Source organism: Thermobia domestica, chromosome 11 (assembly GCF_964235325.1).
Source record: "Thermobia domestica chromosome 11, izTheDome1.hap1.1, whole genome shotgun sequence".
In the NCBI taxonomy this organism is placed as follows: domain Eukaryota; kingdom Metazoa; phylum Arthropoda; class Insecta; order Zygentoma; family Lepismatidae; genus Thermobia; species Thermobia domestica.
The window spans coordinates 197,022,624-197,039,410 of NC_137464.1; the positions used below are offsets into that span (position 1 = coordinate 197,022,624).

The 16,787-nt window shown below is 37.4% G+C and overlaps 1 protein-coding gene across 1 annotated transcript; it reads left to right on the forward strand.

Moving 5' to 3' along the window:
* The first annotated feature begins 14,202 nt into the window (after positions 1-14,202).
* On the forward strand, positions 14,203-16,490 carry LOC145664647 (polycystin-2-like protein 2). The gene has a single exon (XM_081731483.1). It carries the CDS (start codon positions 14,314-14,316, stop codon positions 16,399-16,401), a length of 2,088 nt encoding a protein of 695 aa, XP_081587609.1. The 5' UTR covers positions 14,203-14,313; the 3' UTR covers positions 16,402-16,490.
* The last annotated feature ends 297 nt before the right edge of the window (positions 16,491-16,787 follow it).

Consider the following 16,787-nt stretch of genomic DNA (forward strand, 5'->3'; position numbering starts at 1 on the left):
GTACTATATAGATCCACAGCTAATGTAGTAGTAGTAGTAGTAGTAGTAGTAGTAGCAGGAACGGGTTAGAAGCCCCGCAGGGGTTGTTTGGGTTCTGTTCTCGACATCAAATTGGCAAGAATGCTGAAACGTTTGTGATCCGCAAAAATGCCACCAGCTCTACGTTTGTTTTGTTGCTGAAACAAAAGACTATCCACAGTTGCCAACCATACGATAATTTATCGTGATATACGATATTTTAAGCCTTAATGCTATATACGATAATGCCCTTGCGATAACAGGTGAATATACGATAATAGAACGCACACTTTTTTTTTTTTTTTTTTGCAATTTTTGAATATGCAAAAAAATTGTAGGTGTCATTAAACAATTATAAAACACACACGCTGAGATTTTTAACAGTCATTCTCGCTAAAATAAATCAATAACGATGTGAGAATTAACAAATCACAAGCCTTCATTCTTTAAATTCAATTACATTCACGGAAAGACGGTGTTGTTGTTCATGTCGGATAGAAGGATCTGTTATTTGCGCGCGTGATTGTGAGCGCCTTTAGATGAAAAAAGAGGGGAAGTTAGAATCGGTGTATGGATCTGGTTGTGGAAAGTAAAATTACGTACAGTGTAACTTGTTTTCCTAATTATTTAGGTGAACACGTAAAATAGCTATGGGCCGTGTTAGAGATTCTGAAGGACCGTCCACTCCACAAAAGAAACTAAAGGTACGGGGTGAGTTGAAACTTATGCATCTAAAACAAAACTTCAGGAAAGAGTGGTTAATTGTTGCTGTGTTCAAGGACTGGTATTGATAATGTATATAATCATCATCATAGGTATTCTGCCTTTATTGGCAGGTCACTTGCCGCAGCTGAGAAGCTTCCATGCTCCACGGTCCTCCGCTAATTTCTTCGTCTTCACGTATGATCTTTCTGTTTTTATATAATCCATTAATTGTGGTCTCCTTCGCCCCCTCCCTCTCTTTCCCGCCACCATACCCACTAGGACGTCCCTCATGATACAATCTCTTCTTAGGCAATGTCCCAACCAGTTTCTCTTCCTCTTTCTAATAATATCTAAAAGTGTTATTTTCTCACACACCATTTCTAACACTCTCTCATTCGTTTTCCGCTCGACCCAACTAACACTTTCCATTCTTCTCCACGCCCACATTTCGAAGGCTTCCAGTCGATTTTCGTCACCCTTACGCAATGTCCACGTTTCCGCCCCATACAGCACAACACTCCACACGAAGCATTTTATGAGTCTTTTTCTCAACTCTTTGTTCAAGGTCCCACAAAACAGACTTTTCTTTCTTTTAAAGGCTTCTTTCGCCATTCCTATCCTTGCTTTTATTTCACGTTCGCATTTCATGTCATTACTAAGAACACTACCCAGGTATCGAAAACTATTCACTTGTTCTATTTTCTCCCCTCCTACTTTTATATTTGACACAGACCCCTTCGTTCCAATCACCATGGCTTTTGTCTTTCTAACATTTATTTTCATCCCATATTCTTCAAAGCCCCTTCTCATTTTTTCTAACATTTTATTGATTTTCTTTTCAGATTCTGCAACAAGGGCCATATCGTCTGCAAATCTTATGCATCTAATCATTCTACCTCCTACCGAAATGCCATCATCATCATGTAGGCTCTTTTTCACTATCTCTTCTAGATAGACATTAAATAGTGTTGGCGAGAGGCAGCATCCTTGTCGAACTCCCCTTCCAATTGCACTCTCTTCCGTCAGTTCTTCCCCTATCCTAACACTTACTTGTTGGTTCATGTATAAGTTTCTTATGAGTCTCCTATCTTTCCATTCCAACCCTATCTTTGTTAGAACTCCCAACAACAATTCCCAATTCACGCGGTCAAAAGCCTTTTCTAGATCAATAAATACAACATACACCTCTTTCCCTTTTTCTATAAATCTTTCATCGATCACCCTTAATAATCCAATAGCATCTCTTGTGCCCTTGTCTCTTCTGAACCCGAACTGCTCTTCCTCAACATCTTTATTTGTTCTTCCATATAACCTTCTGTTCAGTATTCGGAGCAGAATTTTAGCTGCATGAGATATGAGACTAATAGTTCTATAATCCTCACATCTCTTTGGGTTCGATTTCTTAGCCATCGGTATCATAATCGTTTTCAGAAAGTCTCTTGGCCATTCTCCTGTTTCATATATTTCATTGCATAGTCGCCACAATTCTTTCTTTCCCTTGTCTCCTATATTTTTAATGAATTCAATTGGTATGTTATCTATTCCTGTTGCCTTTCCATTCCTAATCTCGGATATAGCCTTTTCAAACTCATCCCGAAGAATACTAAATCCTTTATCATCCTCGCCTACTTCATTTTCCACTTTAACATTTAGGCTACACGGTCTATCCCTACTCTCATATAAGTCTTCAACGTATTCTTTCCACCTTCCTATGACCTCATTTCTCTCGCTGACTACCTTCCCATTCTTATTTTCTACTGCCATCATGATACTCCCTTGTTTCCTCCGAAATTCCATAGATTTCACCTCCTTGTACATTTCCTCATATTTCCCAACTCTTTCTAATTCTTCTATGTCCTCGCATTTTCTTTTGTGAAACTCTTTGTCTATTTCTCTTCGTAATTCATTATTTAACTTTCTGTACATCTTTCTGCCCTCTTCTGTATCAACCTGTTTCCACATCTTCCTCTCCCTCATTTTCTGCAACATCTGCTCTGTAACCCATGGTTTCTTAGCAGTTTTGTGTTCGCGGTAACCTACTGCTTCTTCTGCAGCCTGCTGTAAGCAACGTTTAATATGTTCCCATCGTGCGTTACTACCTGCGCCTATCCTTTCCTCGTTTGAACATTTTTCTTCGAATTTTTCAGCGAAAAGATTTCTTATTTCCTCGTTTTTCAACTTTTCAGTATTCAACACTTTGTTACCTACTTTTCTTCTGCCTACATTTTTCAGTTGAATATCTACTTCGGCCAGCACAAGATTATGATCAGAGAAAATATCAGCCCCGGGAAGGGTCTTCGCGTTCTTTAAGCTATTCCGATAACTGTCCTGAATCATAACATAGTCTATCTGATATCTTCCGCCGTCTATTGGTGATTTCCATGTATATCTTCTTCTCTTGTGCTGATTGAACCAAGTGTTCCCAATTACTAGTGAATTCTGTCTACAGAAATTCACCAGTCCCTCTCCCCTTTCATTTCTTTCGCCTAAACCATATTTGCCTACGATACTACCTTCCTGTTTTTCTCCCACAACTGCATTGAAATCTCCCATTAGAATTATGCATGCACCCTTCTTCTCCCTATCTATAATTTCTTCTATTTTCTCATAATTTTCCTCTACTTCTTCATTTGCATGCGAAGTCGTCGGTGCATATGTCTGTATCACCACTAGATCCTTCGTTTTCCCTTTAAGTCTTAACATCATAACTCTATCATCAATAAATTCTACTTTCACTACTTTCTCCTTTAAGCGCTTTCCAAGAATTATTCCTACGCCATTATGACCGCCCTTTTCATTACCTGAGTAAAACATTCTATATCCTTCGCTGTTCAATACCCCATTACTTTCCCATCTAACTTCACAAACTCCTACCAAATCTAAATTATTTTGTTTCATTTCTTCTTTAAGATTTTCTAATTTTCCTCCCTGTAACATAGTACGTACGTTCCATGTCCCTATCCTAAATCTTTTGCTCTTCCTTGTCTTTCTTTCTCTGTTTGTCTTCCCCTCATCATTACTTTCTCGTCCAATAGTCCTTCCCAAGCCATCCCCCTCCCGGAGATCCGAATGGGGGGATATTTTACCTCCGGAACTACATTTTGATCTGCGAAAGACCATTGTTCATATGTTCTCTTTTCGCTGCTAGCAAAGTAGGGAAAATAGAGTGGTGGTTTCCCGTTGCCTTCCACCCCGCAGTATCCCAGCCGTTAAAGTCACTCTGACCACGCCTGGGACTAATGTCCAAGTTGCCGTACCAATCACTATGATTTCCGCCAACTTGGCTACTGGAGAACTGCTGCCTTCTCCCAGAACACTTTTCGTCTGGCTACTCCATTTAGACCAATTCGGTAGGGGTAGCCCTTCTGGTAGTGAACTACCACCCCGACACAGCTCTAAATTTCACTGTAGCACGCAATCCTCCTTACCCGACACATAAGTGTCTTCGTAAAGGTGGTGTTTATCGGGGAGGAATGTATATAAAGCCCGTTGTAAAGTTTGCAGAACCGAATTTACTGCTAAGCTGACTGTAGTAAAAAAAAAAAAATCATGCTAAAGGAAAAACATTTAAGTGCAGTGAAACGTGTAGGGTTTGCCCAAAAGAAACTCGATTTTTCATTATCCACGCCTACTTCTCACATCTTGGATACACAAGGTAAGCGAGCTGAAATAATGCTTCGTTTGGGGAGGAGGGCAAACACAATATTTCTATAAACACGGCAGATGACCATTTAACAGATGTAATTAAAAGTATGTCCCCTGATTCTAAAATTGCTAGCAAGATTCAATTAGGTAGAACTAAAGCAACGGGTCTGATAAAAATGTGATTGATAAGGTAAGTTTATTATATTTTATTGCCATTATTATTAGTAGTATACTTGTTTCTACAATTATCACGTTCATAACGAATATACGATAAGTTTTAGTAATATACGATAATTTTAAAGACAAAAATCGATAATTTTGTTCTCCTAGGTTGGCAACATTGCTAAAGACGCTTATCGATGTAACCGGATTGGTTTTTGAACTTTTATTTATTTGCTTGAACACTCAATTGTGTTCAATTCCTTCATTGGCACTTTTAGTGTCTTACACAGTGTTTTTTTAAGGGTGCAGATTATTTACAGAGTAAAGATTAATTTTAGGAAGGTTTACCCGGTCGACTTGTGCAATGCGGACCAATTATCGACTGGGACAAATGGGTATCATTCAATTGGTATTGACAAGTAGGTCAATAATTGATATGACATTTTCCCAAACGGGAAATTAATAAAAATTCGGGATTTTGGCCAATGCGGACCAGTTGTCGACTGGGACGAAATGGGTGTCATTCTATTCTTATTGACAAGTAAATTAACAATCCTGTACAATCTTCTCAAACATTATAATAGCAAGTTTATCTACATACGCAGGTGACTTATTGGAGATTATCAATGCGGATATAAGCAAAATCGATCGACTATCGACCAGATATTTACTGTTCCTGAAATACACGAGAAGATATGGGTATATAATACCCTGATATATCAATTAATTATTTGATTTTTAAGGTTCCCAAATTTTTTGTCTAGAATTGTTAGATCATTATTTTAAAATTTTAGTTTGAAAAATTTTGAACAGAATTGCAGACTACGTTCAAAGTATAAAATAATTTTTGAAAAAAAAAAATTAGACTTGAAACCAAATATGTGAATAAAGATATCAATTAATATGTAACAAAAACAATTTCACACTTGAACTTTAGTCACAATTCATAGTCTAAGTTCATCAGTGGAAATTTGATCTTGGTGCAATCTGATTGGTTGATTACAGAACGTTATCCTTGATGAAATCTGATTGACTGATCAATTTCAAATCCTTGTTTAAAACTTTTTAAATAGTTTAAAATCTTAGCTTATTTTTTTGATCATTGTTTTCAAAATTTTGAACCTTAGGATTTGTAGTTACGACTCATAGTCTAAAGTCATTATTCTTGATGGAATGTGATTGGTTGAACTGTGGAAAGTTATCCTTGATGCAATTCAGATTAGCTGATTACTTTCAAAGTTTTAGTTTAATATTATTTTAAAAGCTTCAAATTTTTTCGATTATTATTTGATTTTTTTTAAAATTTTGTAGTTTGAAAATTCTGTTTTGAACTTTTTTAGTTTGAAAGTTTAAGTTTAAATTTCTTTGATCATTGTTTTAATTTTTCTTGAACATCTTTGTTTAAATTTTTCGACTTCAAAAATGTTTTGCATTGATTGAAAAAAATTGATTAAATGTTTTAGTTCAAAAAATTGTTTGCATATGTTGGAAAAAGTTTAAAATTAGTTTGAAAGTTGTTTTCAGAACTTTTACCACGTGAAAAAATTGTAATAGTGCAAAGTTTTACATGTGGAATAATCGTTTCTAAAGAATGAGTTCTGTTTAGAACAAAAACATCTGACAATGCTGCACACAAGAATTGCATCATCATTATGCAATAGTACATGTTAAAACAAGTTGATGCACGTTGACTTCGACACCTTGGGGTTGTTCATGAAATAAAAATACAAATGATTAAAAATTATAGTTTTTTTTTTACTTTTTCTTATAAACACATATACACTGGTTCGTTAAGCACACACATTCAGATCAATAAAGTTTCGAATATTATTGCACTACTTCTTGCACTACTACTTAGTGCACTTCTTGCACTACATTGTCTTTAGCATATAATTTTATTTCTAATTTAAGTCCTCTATGTCTATGGAAATATTTGTCCATGTCAATGTCACTAATAAACTGTCTATCAATACATGTATGTATCCAGAAACGGTACAGACAGGCTTCACAAAGTTTGCATAAATGTTGTACGATGGGCATTACACACTTCTCAAAATAGTACTTTTTCAAAAATATGCTTGTTTTGTAACACACTTCAACAAAAATGTATTACATACTTCAATGCATTTGTGAATGTCTTCCATTCAGTTTGTAACAGGTACACAATATTGCGAAGTACACAAATAATTACTTATGTAAAATCGACTAATGGTTTCACAATTATTACACCCAGTTCATCACGAGAATAATCACTAAGGTGGTCAACTGGAGTAAGTGATGTTTTCCACTCGTCAATGTCCAATTGTACACTAAGCAGTTCTGGTTTTCCAAATGTTCTGACAGGTTCAAACGAGGTAGCACTGATGCCAATAATCATATGTTTTGTTTTCAATGTATTTATCGGATAATAGTTAGCAAATAGGAATTTTTCGTAAGCTTTAACTTTGGCGGTACACATCTTTCCAAGTAGAATGCCTTTGCTCGAATGATTTCATCATGAACCAGATAGTTGTTGCTTTAATCTTAATGGTGTCATGCGGACGTAATGAAATATGTCATTAAAATGGAATATTGCTGACAAGATTCAATTGCTGACAAGACATTGTAAGATTCAATGAAGACAAAAATAGATCCACCAAACATTAAGACGTGATGACATTTCATGGGATTGTGTTCTGAATCAGAATTGATGATCCTTCCAGCTACTTCTTTCTAAAATGAGTATACAAATATGATATTTAACAAGCTCAATAGTTTTTGTTTTGTCGCTTCCATGAGTAAATATCTTATAGGTAAAATTACGTTTTTTTTTTTTTAAATATAATTTTCAAGAATCATTAGTAATCTCAATCCAAACTTTGTAGGAATAATTTGTGTAGATAAAATTCTATAAGGTGCATTCTGTTGTAAATTGGTAATCTTGGTAAATGATTTCACCACTTCACGTGTGTTTAGAAACTGTGAACAAGTAGCTATGATGAGATTATGATGGAGACTATTTCGAACGATACTTGTATATGAGTATAAGAATCTATAAGAATCTACATCATAAACGGAAGTGATATGATTCTGTTGATGTTGCATAAACCAAGGGTGTATTCTGCCATATACTATTGTATCATGATGACGCAATTCTTGTGTATAGTGTTGCCAGATCCTTTTGTTCTAAAGAGTTCCGATTCTTTTCTTTCACATGTAAAAGTTTGCACTCTTACAAATTTTTCATGTAGTGAAAAATTTCTAAATTATTTTTCTTAATCTTTCCAACATGAGTAAACACTCTTTTAAACTAAAACATTAACTACATTTTTCAATGAGTGCAAAAAATTTTCAAACTTGAAAAATGTAAACAAAGGTGTTTAGAAAATTAAAAGAAAAAGCAAAAACCAAAATTTTCAGACGGAAAAATTCAAACCAAAATTTTCAAACTAAAAAAATAATCAAACAGTGATCGAAATATTATAAGCAAAAATTTTGAAAACTTTTAAACAATTAAGCAAAAATTGAAAGTTATCAGTCAATCAAATTGCATTACTTTCCACAGTTCAGCCAATCATATTTCACCAACAATAATGATTTTAGACTGTGAGTCGTAGATACAATCCTAGAGTTCAAAGTGTAAAATTGTTATGTTGATTAACCAATCAAACTGCACCATATCTACATCTATATATATATATGTATAGATAGATAGATATAGATTTTAAAGTGCATATATATATATAGGGTGTTTCAAAACAACGCCGACAACGTTTGGGAGGCGATTCCTGACACCAAAATAAGACGAAAAGTATAGACCAACCTGGGTGCACAAATGCTACCTTTCGGAGTTATAGGCTGCCGAAAACATGAAAAAATGAAATTTAAAGGTCCATAGCTCTAAAACTATGGGGCCTACCGTAGTCGGGTCAAGACTTTACTTAGGAACTAATATGTTCTCTGTCTAAAAATGTATGTCCCAGAATCCTAAGGTACTCACGCAACAATTTTTGTACAGGCAGTTTGGTTACGGGCATATAATCTGAAATACTTAACAACTACCTCTATAAAAATTGTTGCGGAAGTACTGCAGGATTCTGAAGCATGTATTTTTGGATAGAGCACATATTAGTTCCTTAGTAAAGTCTTGACCCGACTACGGTAGGCCCCAGCACCGTTTTAGAGCTATGGACCTTTAAAGTTCATTTTTTCCCGTTTTCGGCAGCCGATAACTCCGAAAGGAAGCATTTGTGCCCCTAGGTTGTGCTCTTTCCCCTTCTAAAAATACGTATTCAAAATCGCCAAATCGAATGCCTTCGAGAAGTCTATCACTCTTTCTCCGTCCTCGTTCTATCAATCCCTTCCCAGCTTCTACCGACGTGACCTTGAAGTCACTACGAACAATGATCTTTTTTTTTCTATAAGGACGCTGTGAAGTTCGTGGTCCAAATCATCCCAGAATACTGTCTTACCTTCCTTCTCCCAACCTACTTGCGGAGCACATGCGTACACTACCTTGATGATTTTGTCCTTACATATTTTGACACTCTGTCGCTCCTCCTACTCACACCTACGCCACTATCATTCAGATCATTAGAGAAAATAATCCCCACGCCGTTTCTTCCTTGTCGATTTGTTTCACTATACAGCAACATTTAGCCACCTCTCTTGTCTTAGGCCTATTACCTTTCCATTTTGTTTCTTGCACGCACAGGACCGCAATTATTTTGTTTTCATCAGATCTGCAATCTCTCTTCCTCGTCCATTCATCGTCCCAACATTAAGTTGTTCCAACTCTTATCATCATGTGAACTAGCTTGTTTAATAAAGCCTGTCCCTGACTTGGTAGTCCCTGCACATTTCTCACAGAAGTCGAGCAAATCCTTTAAGCGTCGCCTATGAAATACGCCCTATCATTTTCCAAGGGTTTGTTTCTATAGTGAGTCTATATTTAATGTTATCCCAGTTTATAGATGTATTCATGAATTCATGTAATATGTAATTCTTTCATCAGGAATGCACTCCTAGTACCTTATGAGTATTTTTGTGTCAGGAGTTGCGTCCCCGGACTACTCTGGGTGCAGACCCTCTTTAGGACTTAACTTTATGAATATAAATTGGCGTCCGGATGTATGCCATAAAAACTACAGTGCAAGAAACAGAAACCAACTTATGCTAGGTGGTCACAAAAAGCATGAATGTTACCTAACCGAGTCAGGCAGGTGAAAAGCTGATGGGCCACGTGGAAATGGTTCGAAGGGAACAGGCGTGTCAGCGACGAAGAATACGATGGCGGGGTGAAAAGTTCTCGGCCTGACCCAGAGATGGCACTCCAATCAGCAAAATTGTATTGTTGGCACTCCAATCAGCAAGCCTGGGGGCGCTTTTCAGTTGTTCGTATAACAAATGTCAACTTGTTCTCTCAAGTAGTTTGTGTGTAAGCATTGTTGCAGTTAGTTGTGAAAATGGATAAACTTGAGTATCATGTGGTAATCAAGTTTTCGTTTTGGATGGATTAACCCCTACGGAAATTCATCTGAAGTTGACAAAAGTTTACGGGGACTCTGCTCCTTCCATGTCAACCGTTAAAAAGTGGGCAACTGAATTTAAACATGGTCGCACATCCCTCGAAGATGACCCACATGAAGGAAGGCCGAAAACCGCAACCACACCGGAAACAATCGAAAAATTGCATGATATCGTGTTGGACGACAGGCGAGTGAAAGTGAGTGAGATAGCTGAGAGTGTGGGGATATCGGAGGAACGCGTGCGAAACATCTTGCACAAAGAACTAAGGGTGCGAAAACTCTGTGCAAGATGGGTGCTGCATTTGCTGACTGCCGACCAAAAGCAAAAGCGAAAACGATTTTCGCAGCAATCTTTGGATCGATTCAAAAGAGATCCGACCGATTTTGTACGGCGATTTGTGACAATGGATGAGACATTGGTTCACCACTACACGCCAGAAATGAAACAGCAGCCCAAGCAGTGAGTGGAAGCCGGTGGTGCAGCGCCGAATAAAGCGAAGACGATCGTATAGGCCGGAAAGGTCATGGCGTGAGTTTTGTAATGTGAAAGGGATCCTGTTAATTGATTACCTTGCAAAAGGGAGCACAATTACGTGCGAATATTACTCCAATCTTCTTGACCAGCTGGATGCCAAAATTCGAGAGGATGCCAAAATTGAAGAAGAAGAAGAAGAAAATCATCTTTCACCAGGAGAATGCACCTGTGAACAAGGGTGCGTTGGCGATGGGAAAACTGCGGGATTTGGGGTACGATTTGCTTGACCTCTCCCATATTCTCCTGATTAGGCACCACCGGACTTCTATCTGTTCCCAAGCTTGAAGAAATTTCTTTCTGGAAAGCGCTTCACATCGAATGAAGAAGTTGAGAGGGTCGTGGATTACTATTTTAACAACTTTCCAGAGTCTCACTTCCGGGAAGGAATACTGAAGTTGGAGAAACGCTGGATCAAGTATATTGAAGTTAAGGGAGATTATGTCGAAAAATAAAATCATTTTTGAACTGAAATTCGCAGTCTTTCATTGTCAGGCCGAGAACTTTTCACTCCGCCCTCGTACGCATAGTGAGGATAATCGAAACACAATGTGTTTCTCATATTACTAAATGACTTTCGTGTCAGACAGCTTCATCATTATTGATCATGACTTATCAGACTGCATTCACCTACAAATTCTGTCCACCAGGACTTCTTTATGGATTATTACGCGCTTAGAACAATACACTTTGGGTTACGTTCCTATTTTTAACATTATAAGAGATATCAGAAGTAAGATCTGCAGAACTAACTCGGGAGAGTAAGACTTCCGGAAGTAGGAACGAAATACGCGATTCTGATTGGTTGGCGTTATCCATTTCTTGTCACGTAGCATTCATCTAGCAGAAATCAAACGCTTGCTGCTGTCGGCTCTCATGGGCGAGCGTCCTAGTGCTACGTGCTGGTAACGGACGTCGGTTTTGGCATGGTTTCAAACCCTGCCCATTATTTTTAAATTTTCATAACACTTTTTTATTAAAATAAGATGAAAATAATACTCAAAAAAGTGATATACTTACTTTTGTACAGAGAAGTAGTAATAGTAGTAACGAGTTAGAAGCCCTGCAGGGCTCGTTCTGTTTCACCTTGACCCCCATGATATAAATTTTGTGACAAACTTAAAACAGCTGGCTAGGATAGCGCGTAAAACAGCTGGCTAGAGTAGCGCACGAAAAAAACGTACTTCCGGGAATATTACTCTCCAGAGCGGGTCATAGATTTGTATATATTTTGATTCATTATATATTTCTCTCTTGAAATAAAATTACGTATTTCTTGTGAATTTTACAACTTTATGTACGCCCTATCTCTAAATTTCGATAGTACCATTTAATTATCACGCATATTACAGGGTGTCCGAGAAGTCCTTTCTTGATTACAGAAATTGATAACTCAGGCTAGAAATACGATAGAAATATGAAACTGGTGTTGAATTGTTTACAAACTATAAAAGTTTTGGTCACATCAGTACACTTCCACATGAGCACCCTTGGTAGCACGTAGCACATCTAGGCGATATTCAATTTCCATCCACACATTAGCCAACATCACTGGAGGGATCGATGCAACGACTGTGGTTATTCGTTGCTGCAGGGTTTCAAGATCTGGTACACGTGTTCGGTAGACCTCATCCTTGACATAATCCCATAAAAAGAAGTCTAATGGGGTTATGTCAGGAGAGCGTGGAGGCCAAGCTGTTGGTCCATCACGACCAATCCATCGCCCAGGAAATGTCCTATCGAGATAGGCACGGACGTCCAAACTCCAATGAGGTGGTGCACCGTCTTGCTGAAAAACGACATTGGGCCGATACTGAAGCAGCTGAGGAACGGCATTCAGCTGCAACATATCCAGGTACACTGCAGATGTGATGGTATCCTCAGCGAAGAAGAATGGCCCGACAATTCGATCGTGCAATAACGCGCACCAAACATTCACCTTTAGACTGCCTCTGGTGAACTCCCTGACCTCCCTGGGGGGTTCTGAACCCCAAATGCGTACATTATGGCGATTCACTACTCCACTGACAAAGAATGTCGCTTCGTCGGAAAAGGCAATTCGTCTGAGATAACCATTATCGTCCTCAATACGTGATAGCATTTCAACCGCAAAGTCATATCGACGTGTACCGTCGTCGGGCAACAAGGCCTGAACGAGTTGCACTTTGTAAGCACGAAACAATAAACGTTTGTGTAAAATGTCATGGATAGAGCTTTTTGGCATCTGTAATTCACGTGAGGCCCTGCGCACCGATTTCTTAGGACTTCTCAGAAAAGACTGCCGCACAGCCTCCACCGTGTCTGCTGAGGTTCTTGGTCGACCAGACCTCGGAAGGTCAGCAACCGACCCTGTGTTCTTGAACTTCTCATACCAGGCTTTAATGCTCTTGACATCAGGTGGAGTCCTCCCAAATGTTGTCTGGAACTGTCTCTGCACCGTAGTTGGTGATCGTGTCTCATGGTACCACAGGACACACTGTGCCCTCTCCTGGTTGGTTGGCATGGCTTCTTGGGCTTCTTACTTAGTACTACAAACCTAAAACAAACAAAATTGAGACTTGGTAAAACAGAACAAACCTAACACAGACAAAAACTTTTATAGTTTGTAAACAATTCAACACCAGTTTCATATTTCTATCTTATTTCTAGCCTGAGTTATCAATTTCTGTAATAAGGGAAGGACTTCTCGGACACCCTGTATGTTTAACTTATAATGTCAAGTGTTAAGCTACAATTTTAACACAAAAAGTAATAAGTAATTAAAAGACAGAATACTAGTCACTGAAAAACAGTCCATCCATAGTAATAACAAATATATTCAGGCATTTAAAATTATAATTCGTTGTCTATATATAATGATATGAAAGACAAAAGCCATGGTGATTGGAACGAAGGGGTCTGTGTCAAATATAAAATTAGGAGGGGAGAAAATAGAACAAGTGAATAGTTTTCGATATCTGGGTAGTATTCTTAGTAATAACATGAAGTGCGAACGTGAAATAAAAGCAAGGTTAGCAATGGCGAAAGAAGCCTTTAGGAAGAAGAAAAGTCTGTTTTGTGGGACCTTGAATAAAGAGTTGAGAAAAAGACTCATAAAATGTTTCGTGTGGAGTGTTGTACGGTATGGGGAGGAAACGTGGACATTACGTAAAGGTGATGAAAATCGACTAGAAGCCTTCGAAATGTGGGTGTGGAGAAGAATGGAAAGAATTAGTTGGGTAGAGCGCAAAACGAATGAGAGAGTGTTAGAAATGGTGGGTGAGAAAAGAACACTTTTAGGTATTATTAGGAAGAGGAAGAAAAACTGGTTGGGACATTGCCTAAGAAGAGATTGTATCATGAGGGACGTCCTAGAGGGTATGGTGGCGGGAAAGAGAGGGGGGACGAAGAAGACTACAATTAATGGATTATATAAAAACAGAAAGATCATACGTGAAGACGAAGAAATTAGCAGAGGACCGTGGAGCATGGAAGCTTCTCAGCTGCGGCAAGTGACCTGCCAATAAAGGCAGAATACCTATGATGATGATGATGATATATAATGATATAGGCGACATGAACTGGAGTTTGCAGCTTCTACCAACTTTTAGAGATGCGAAGAAAAAGTGAAGTAAAATGTGTTTATATCAAGGATCTATTTATAACATCCTTGGTTTATATGATGTTTGCAATCATATTATAAATTGCTTAAAGGAGATGTTATCTTGAAAGACATAAGCTAATAGTCAACGTTTTATTATAAATATGTGGGGTCGTGCTTTCGCAAAAAGCAAAACTGAAGATATTTCACAGAAACCAAACAGAAATGTCAAATCCAATTCTGTTAAACACGAGAGAGAACAGCTTTCTTCTTCAGGAAACGAGACCACGGAAAATGAAGATTCAGTGGAGTATGAGGACGATAATTATAAAACCGACAAACTGAATGTTGTTAATGACGAACCATTACGACTGGTAGAAATTTCATTTACTCAACTCATCGTTTATTTAACTTTTATGGTGATGTTTTGTATTATAGTCCATGGAATGGTGTGGACTTCACGATATTACCTTACGAAAGCTATTTCAAAAATATTTGTTGAAGATGAGTTTGGAGAACACGATATAACTTTTCAAGAAATTTCACAGATCGAAGATATTTGGGTCTACCTAGAAGAAAGCTTTTTACCTAATTTAGATTGGAGGTACTGGCATGGCAGTGAAAGTGGGAAGGAACTAGGCGATGATAGTAAAAATATATTACTCGAGAATAAGTTGATTGGACTTCCTCGGCTGCGTCAAGTAAAGGTGAGAAATGACTCATGTAAAGTTCATCCAAATTTCCAACGAACTTTTGCCACGTGTTTTGACAGCTATTCCACTGTTGCAGAAGACAAAAGTCCCTTTGGTGTAATGCAGGGTACTGCTTGGACTTATAATTCAGAGAAAGACGTTAATGAACCTAGTTATCGAGGGCTGCTAGCAACATATTCAGGCGGTGGGTATTATATAGATCTCGATACTGATATAAATTCGACTAAGAAGATAGTAGAGGAACTGAAAAGACAATCATGGATTACACGCGGAACCAGAGCTGTTTTTATAGATTTTACCTTTTATAATGCTAATGTTAACCTTTTTTCCATTGTAAGACTTCTATTTGAGCTTCCGCCGACTGGAGGAGTATTTCCTTACGCATCCATACAAAGTCCTAAGCTTCTTCGTTATGTTACTAGATTTGACCTTATTATTTTCGTGTGTGAAATAGTACTCGCTTGTTTTCTAATATATTTTACCATTTTAGAAATAGCTGAGTTAGTCATATTTAAAGGAAAATATTTTAAATCCTTGAGAAACTTCTTTGACCTAGGTTTTATCGCTTTAGGTTGGACATGCTTTGGACTTGATATACATTTATATAATACTGTTAAAAAGGACCTCCCGGATTTGGTAATCCCAATATCGAAGCATCCAAATTTCCATTATCTCGGTTATAAACAGATGATATTTGAGAACGTTTTAGCAGTTTGTTTCTTTTTTGCTTGGATCAAACTAACAGAATACTTAGATTTCTGTCAGGTGATGTATCAAATGACGTCTGCCGTATCTAGGTGTATCAAAGATATATTTGCGTTTTCTGTTTTATTTTTCATTATGATATTTGCTTTCGCACAGTTAGGTTATCTATTGTTTGGAACTTATTCTAAACGTTTTAGTTCTCCTTGGATTGCTGTTCTTTCATTGCTACGAGTAGTTTTTGGTGATTTCGACTTTGAAAGTGTAGAGAAAACAAGCAGAACTTTAGGACCTATCTATTTCCTCTCTTACATGCTATGTATCAATTTTGTGTTAATAAATATGTTTTTAGCTATTGTTGCTGACACATATTCTATTGTTAAAGCAGAAAGCACTTGCAGTAAGATTAACATTCAACTGTATAACAAAATACGTGAACTTCTTGATCGAATATTTAAACGACCAACACAAGAAAGAGATCTGGACAAGAAAGAAGATCCATCTTACAATCGAATAAAAACCGAACTTAAAGCTTGCTCATTCCCAAGCTTTGAAATCGCACGTTTTCTGTCTAAACACAATGTTGTGAAGGATAAACCTATCCAGCAAAAAGATGCTGAACGTATCATGATAGATGCGTATAATGCTATGGAGGACTCTGATACATCGATTTCTACAACTACAACTTCAGAAGATTCTGGAGGAGAATTGCCTGTGCCAGTGACAAGATATTATTCACTCAAAGCTCGTGTAGACAAAATAGAACGTTCACTAGCTATTTTGGTGACAAAAATGAATTTTTTGTTGGACTGGAGTGACGATAGCAACAATATTTAGTTGCTAAACACGTCCTTAACATATAAGATAGAAGCATTCTCTCTCTTTGTATATATATATTGTAATTCTATCGACTTATAGAAGTTATAAATAAATATTAAAGGAAGTTGTGATTACTAGTTTTTGAAGTATTAGCTTAAATATTGAAGTATTAAAATCGCTAAATTTGTTTCACTTGTTCGTTGTTTCAGCATTAAGGCTATACAAAACTTGTGTCTAGTTTAATATGGCATCTGAATTATTTGGACTCTTGTTAGATACAACCCTCATCTTCTGCATCAATCTAGAGATGAGGGAACTCAAGAAGTCTATGGATTCTAAAAAGACTATTTTCTCTTATATGGTGAACCTTCCCTACGGTTGCCTACTAGACAAGATTGCGATTG

Bases quoted from the DNA above. Each gene is read 5' to 3' on its own strand.
- LOC145664647 (XM_081731483.1), top strand. From the start codon at position 14,314: ATGTGGGGTCGTGCTTTCGCAAAAAGCAAAACTGAAGATATTTCACAG.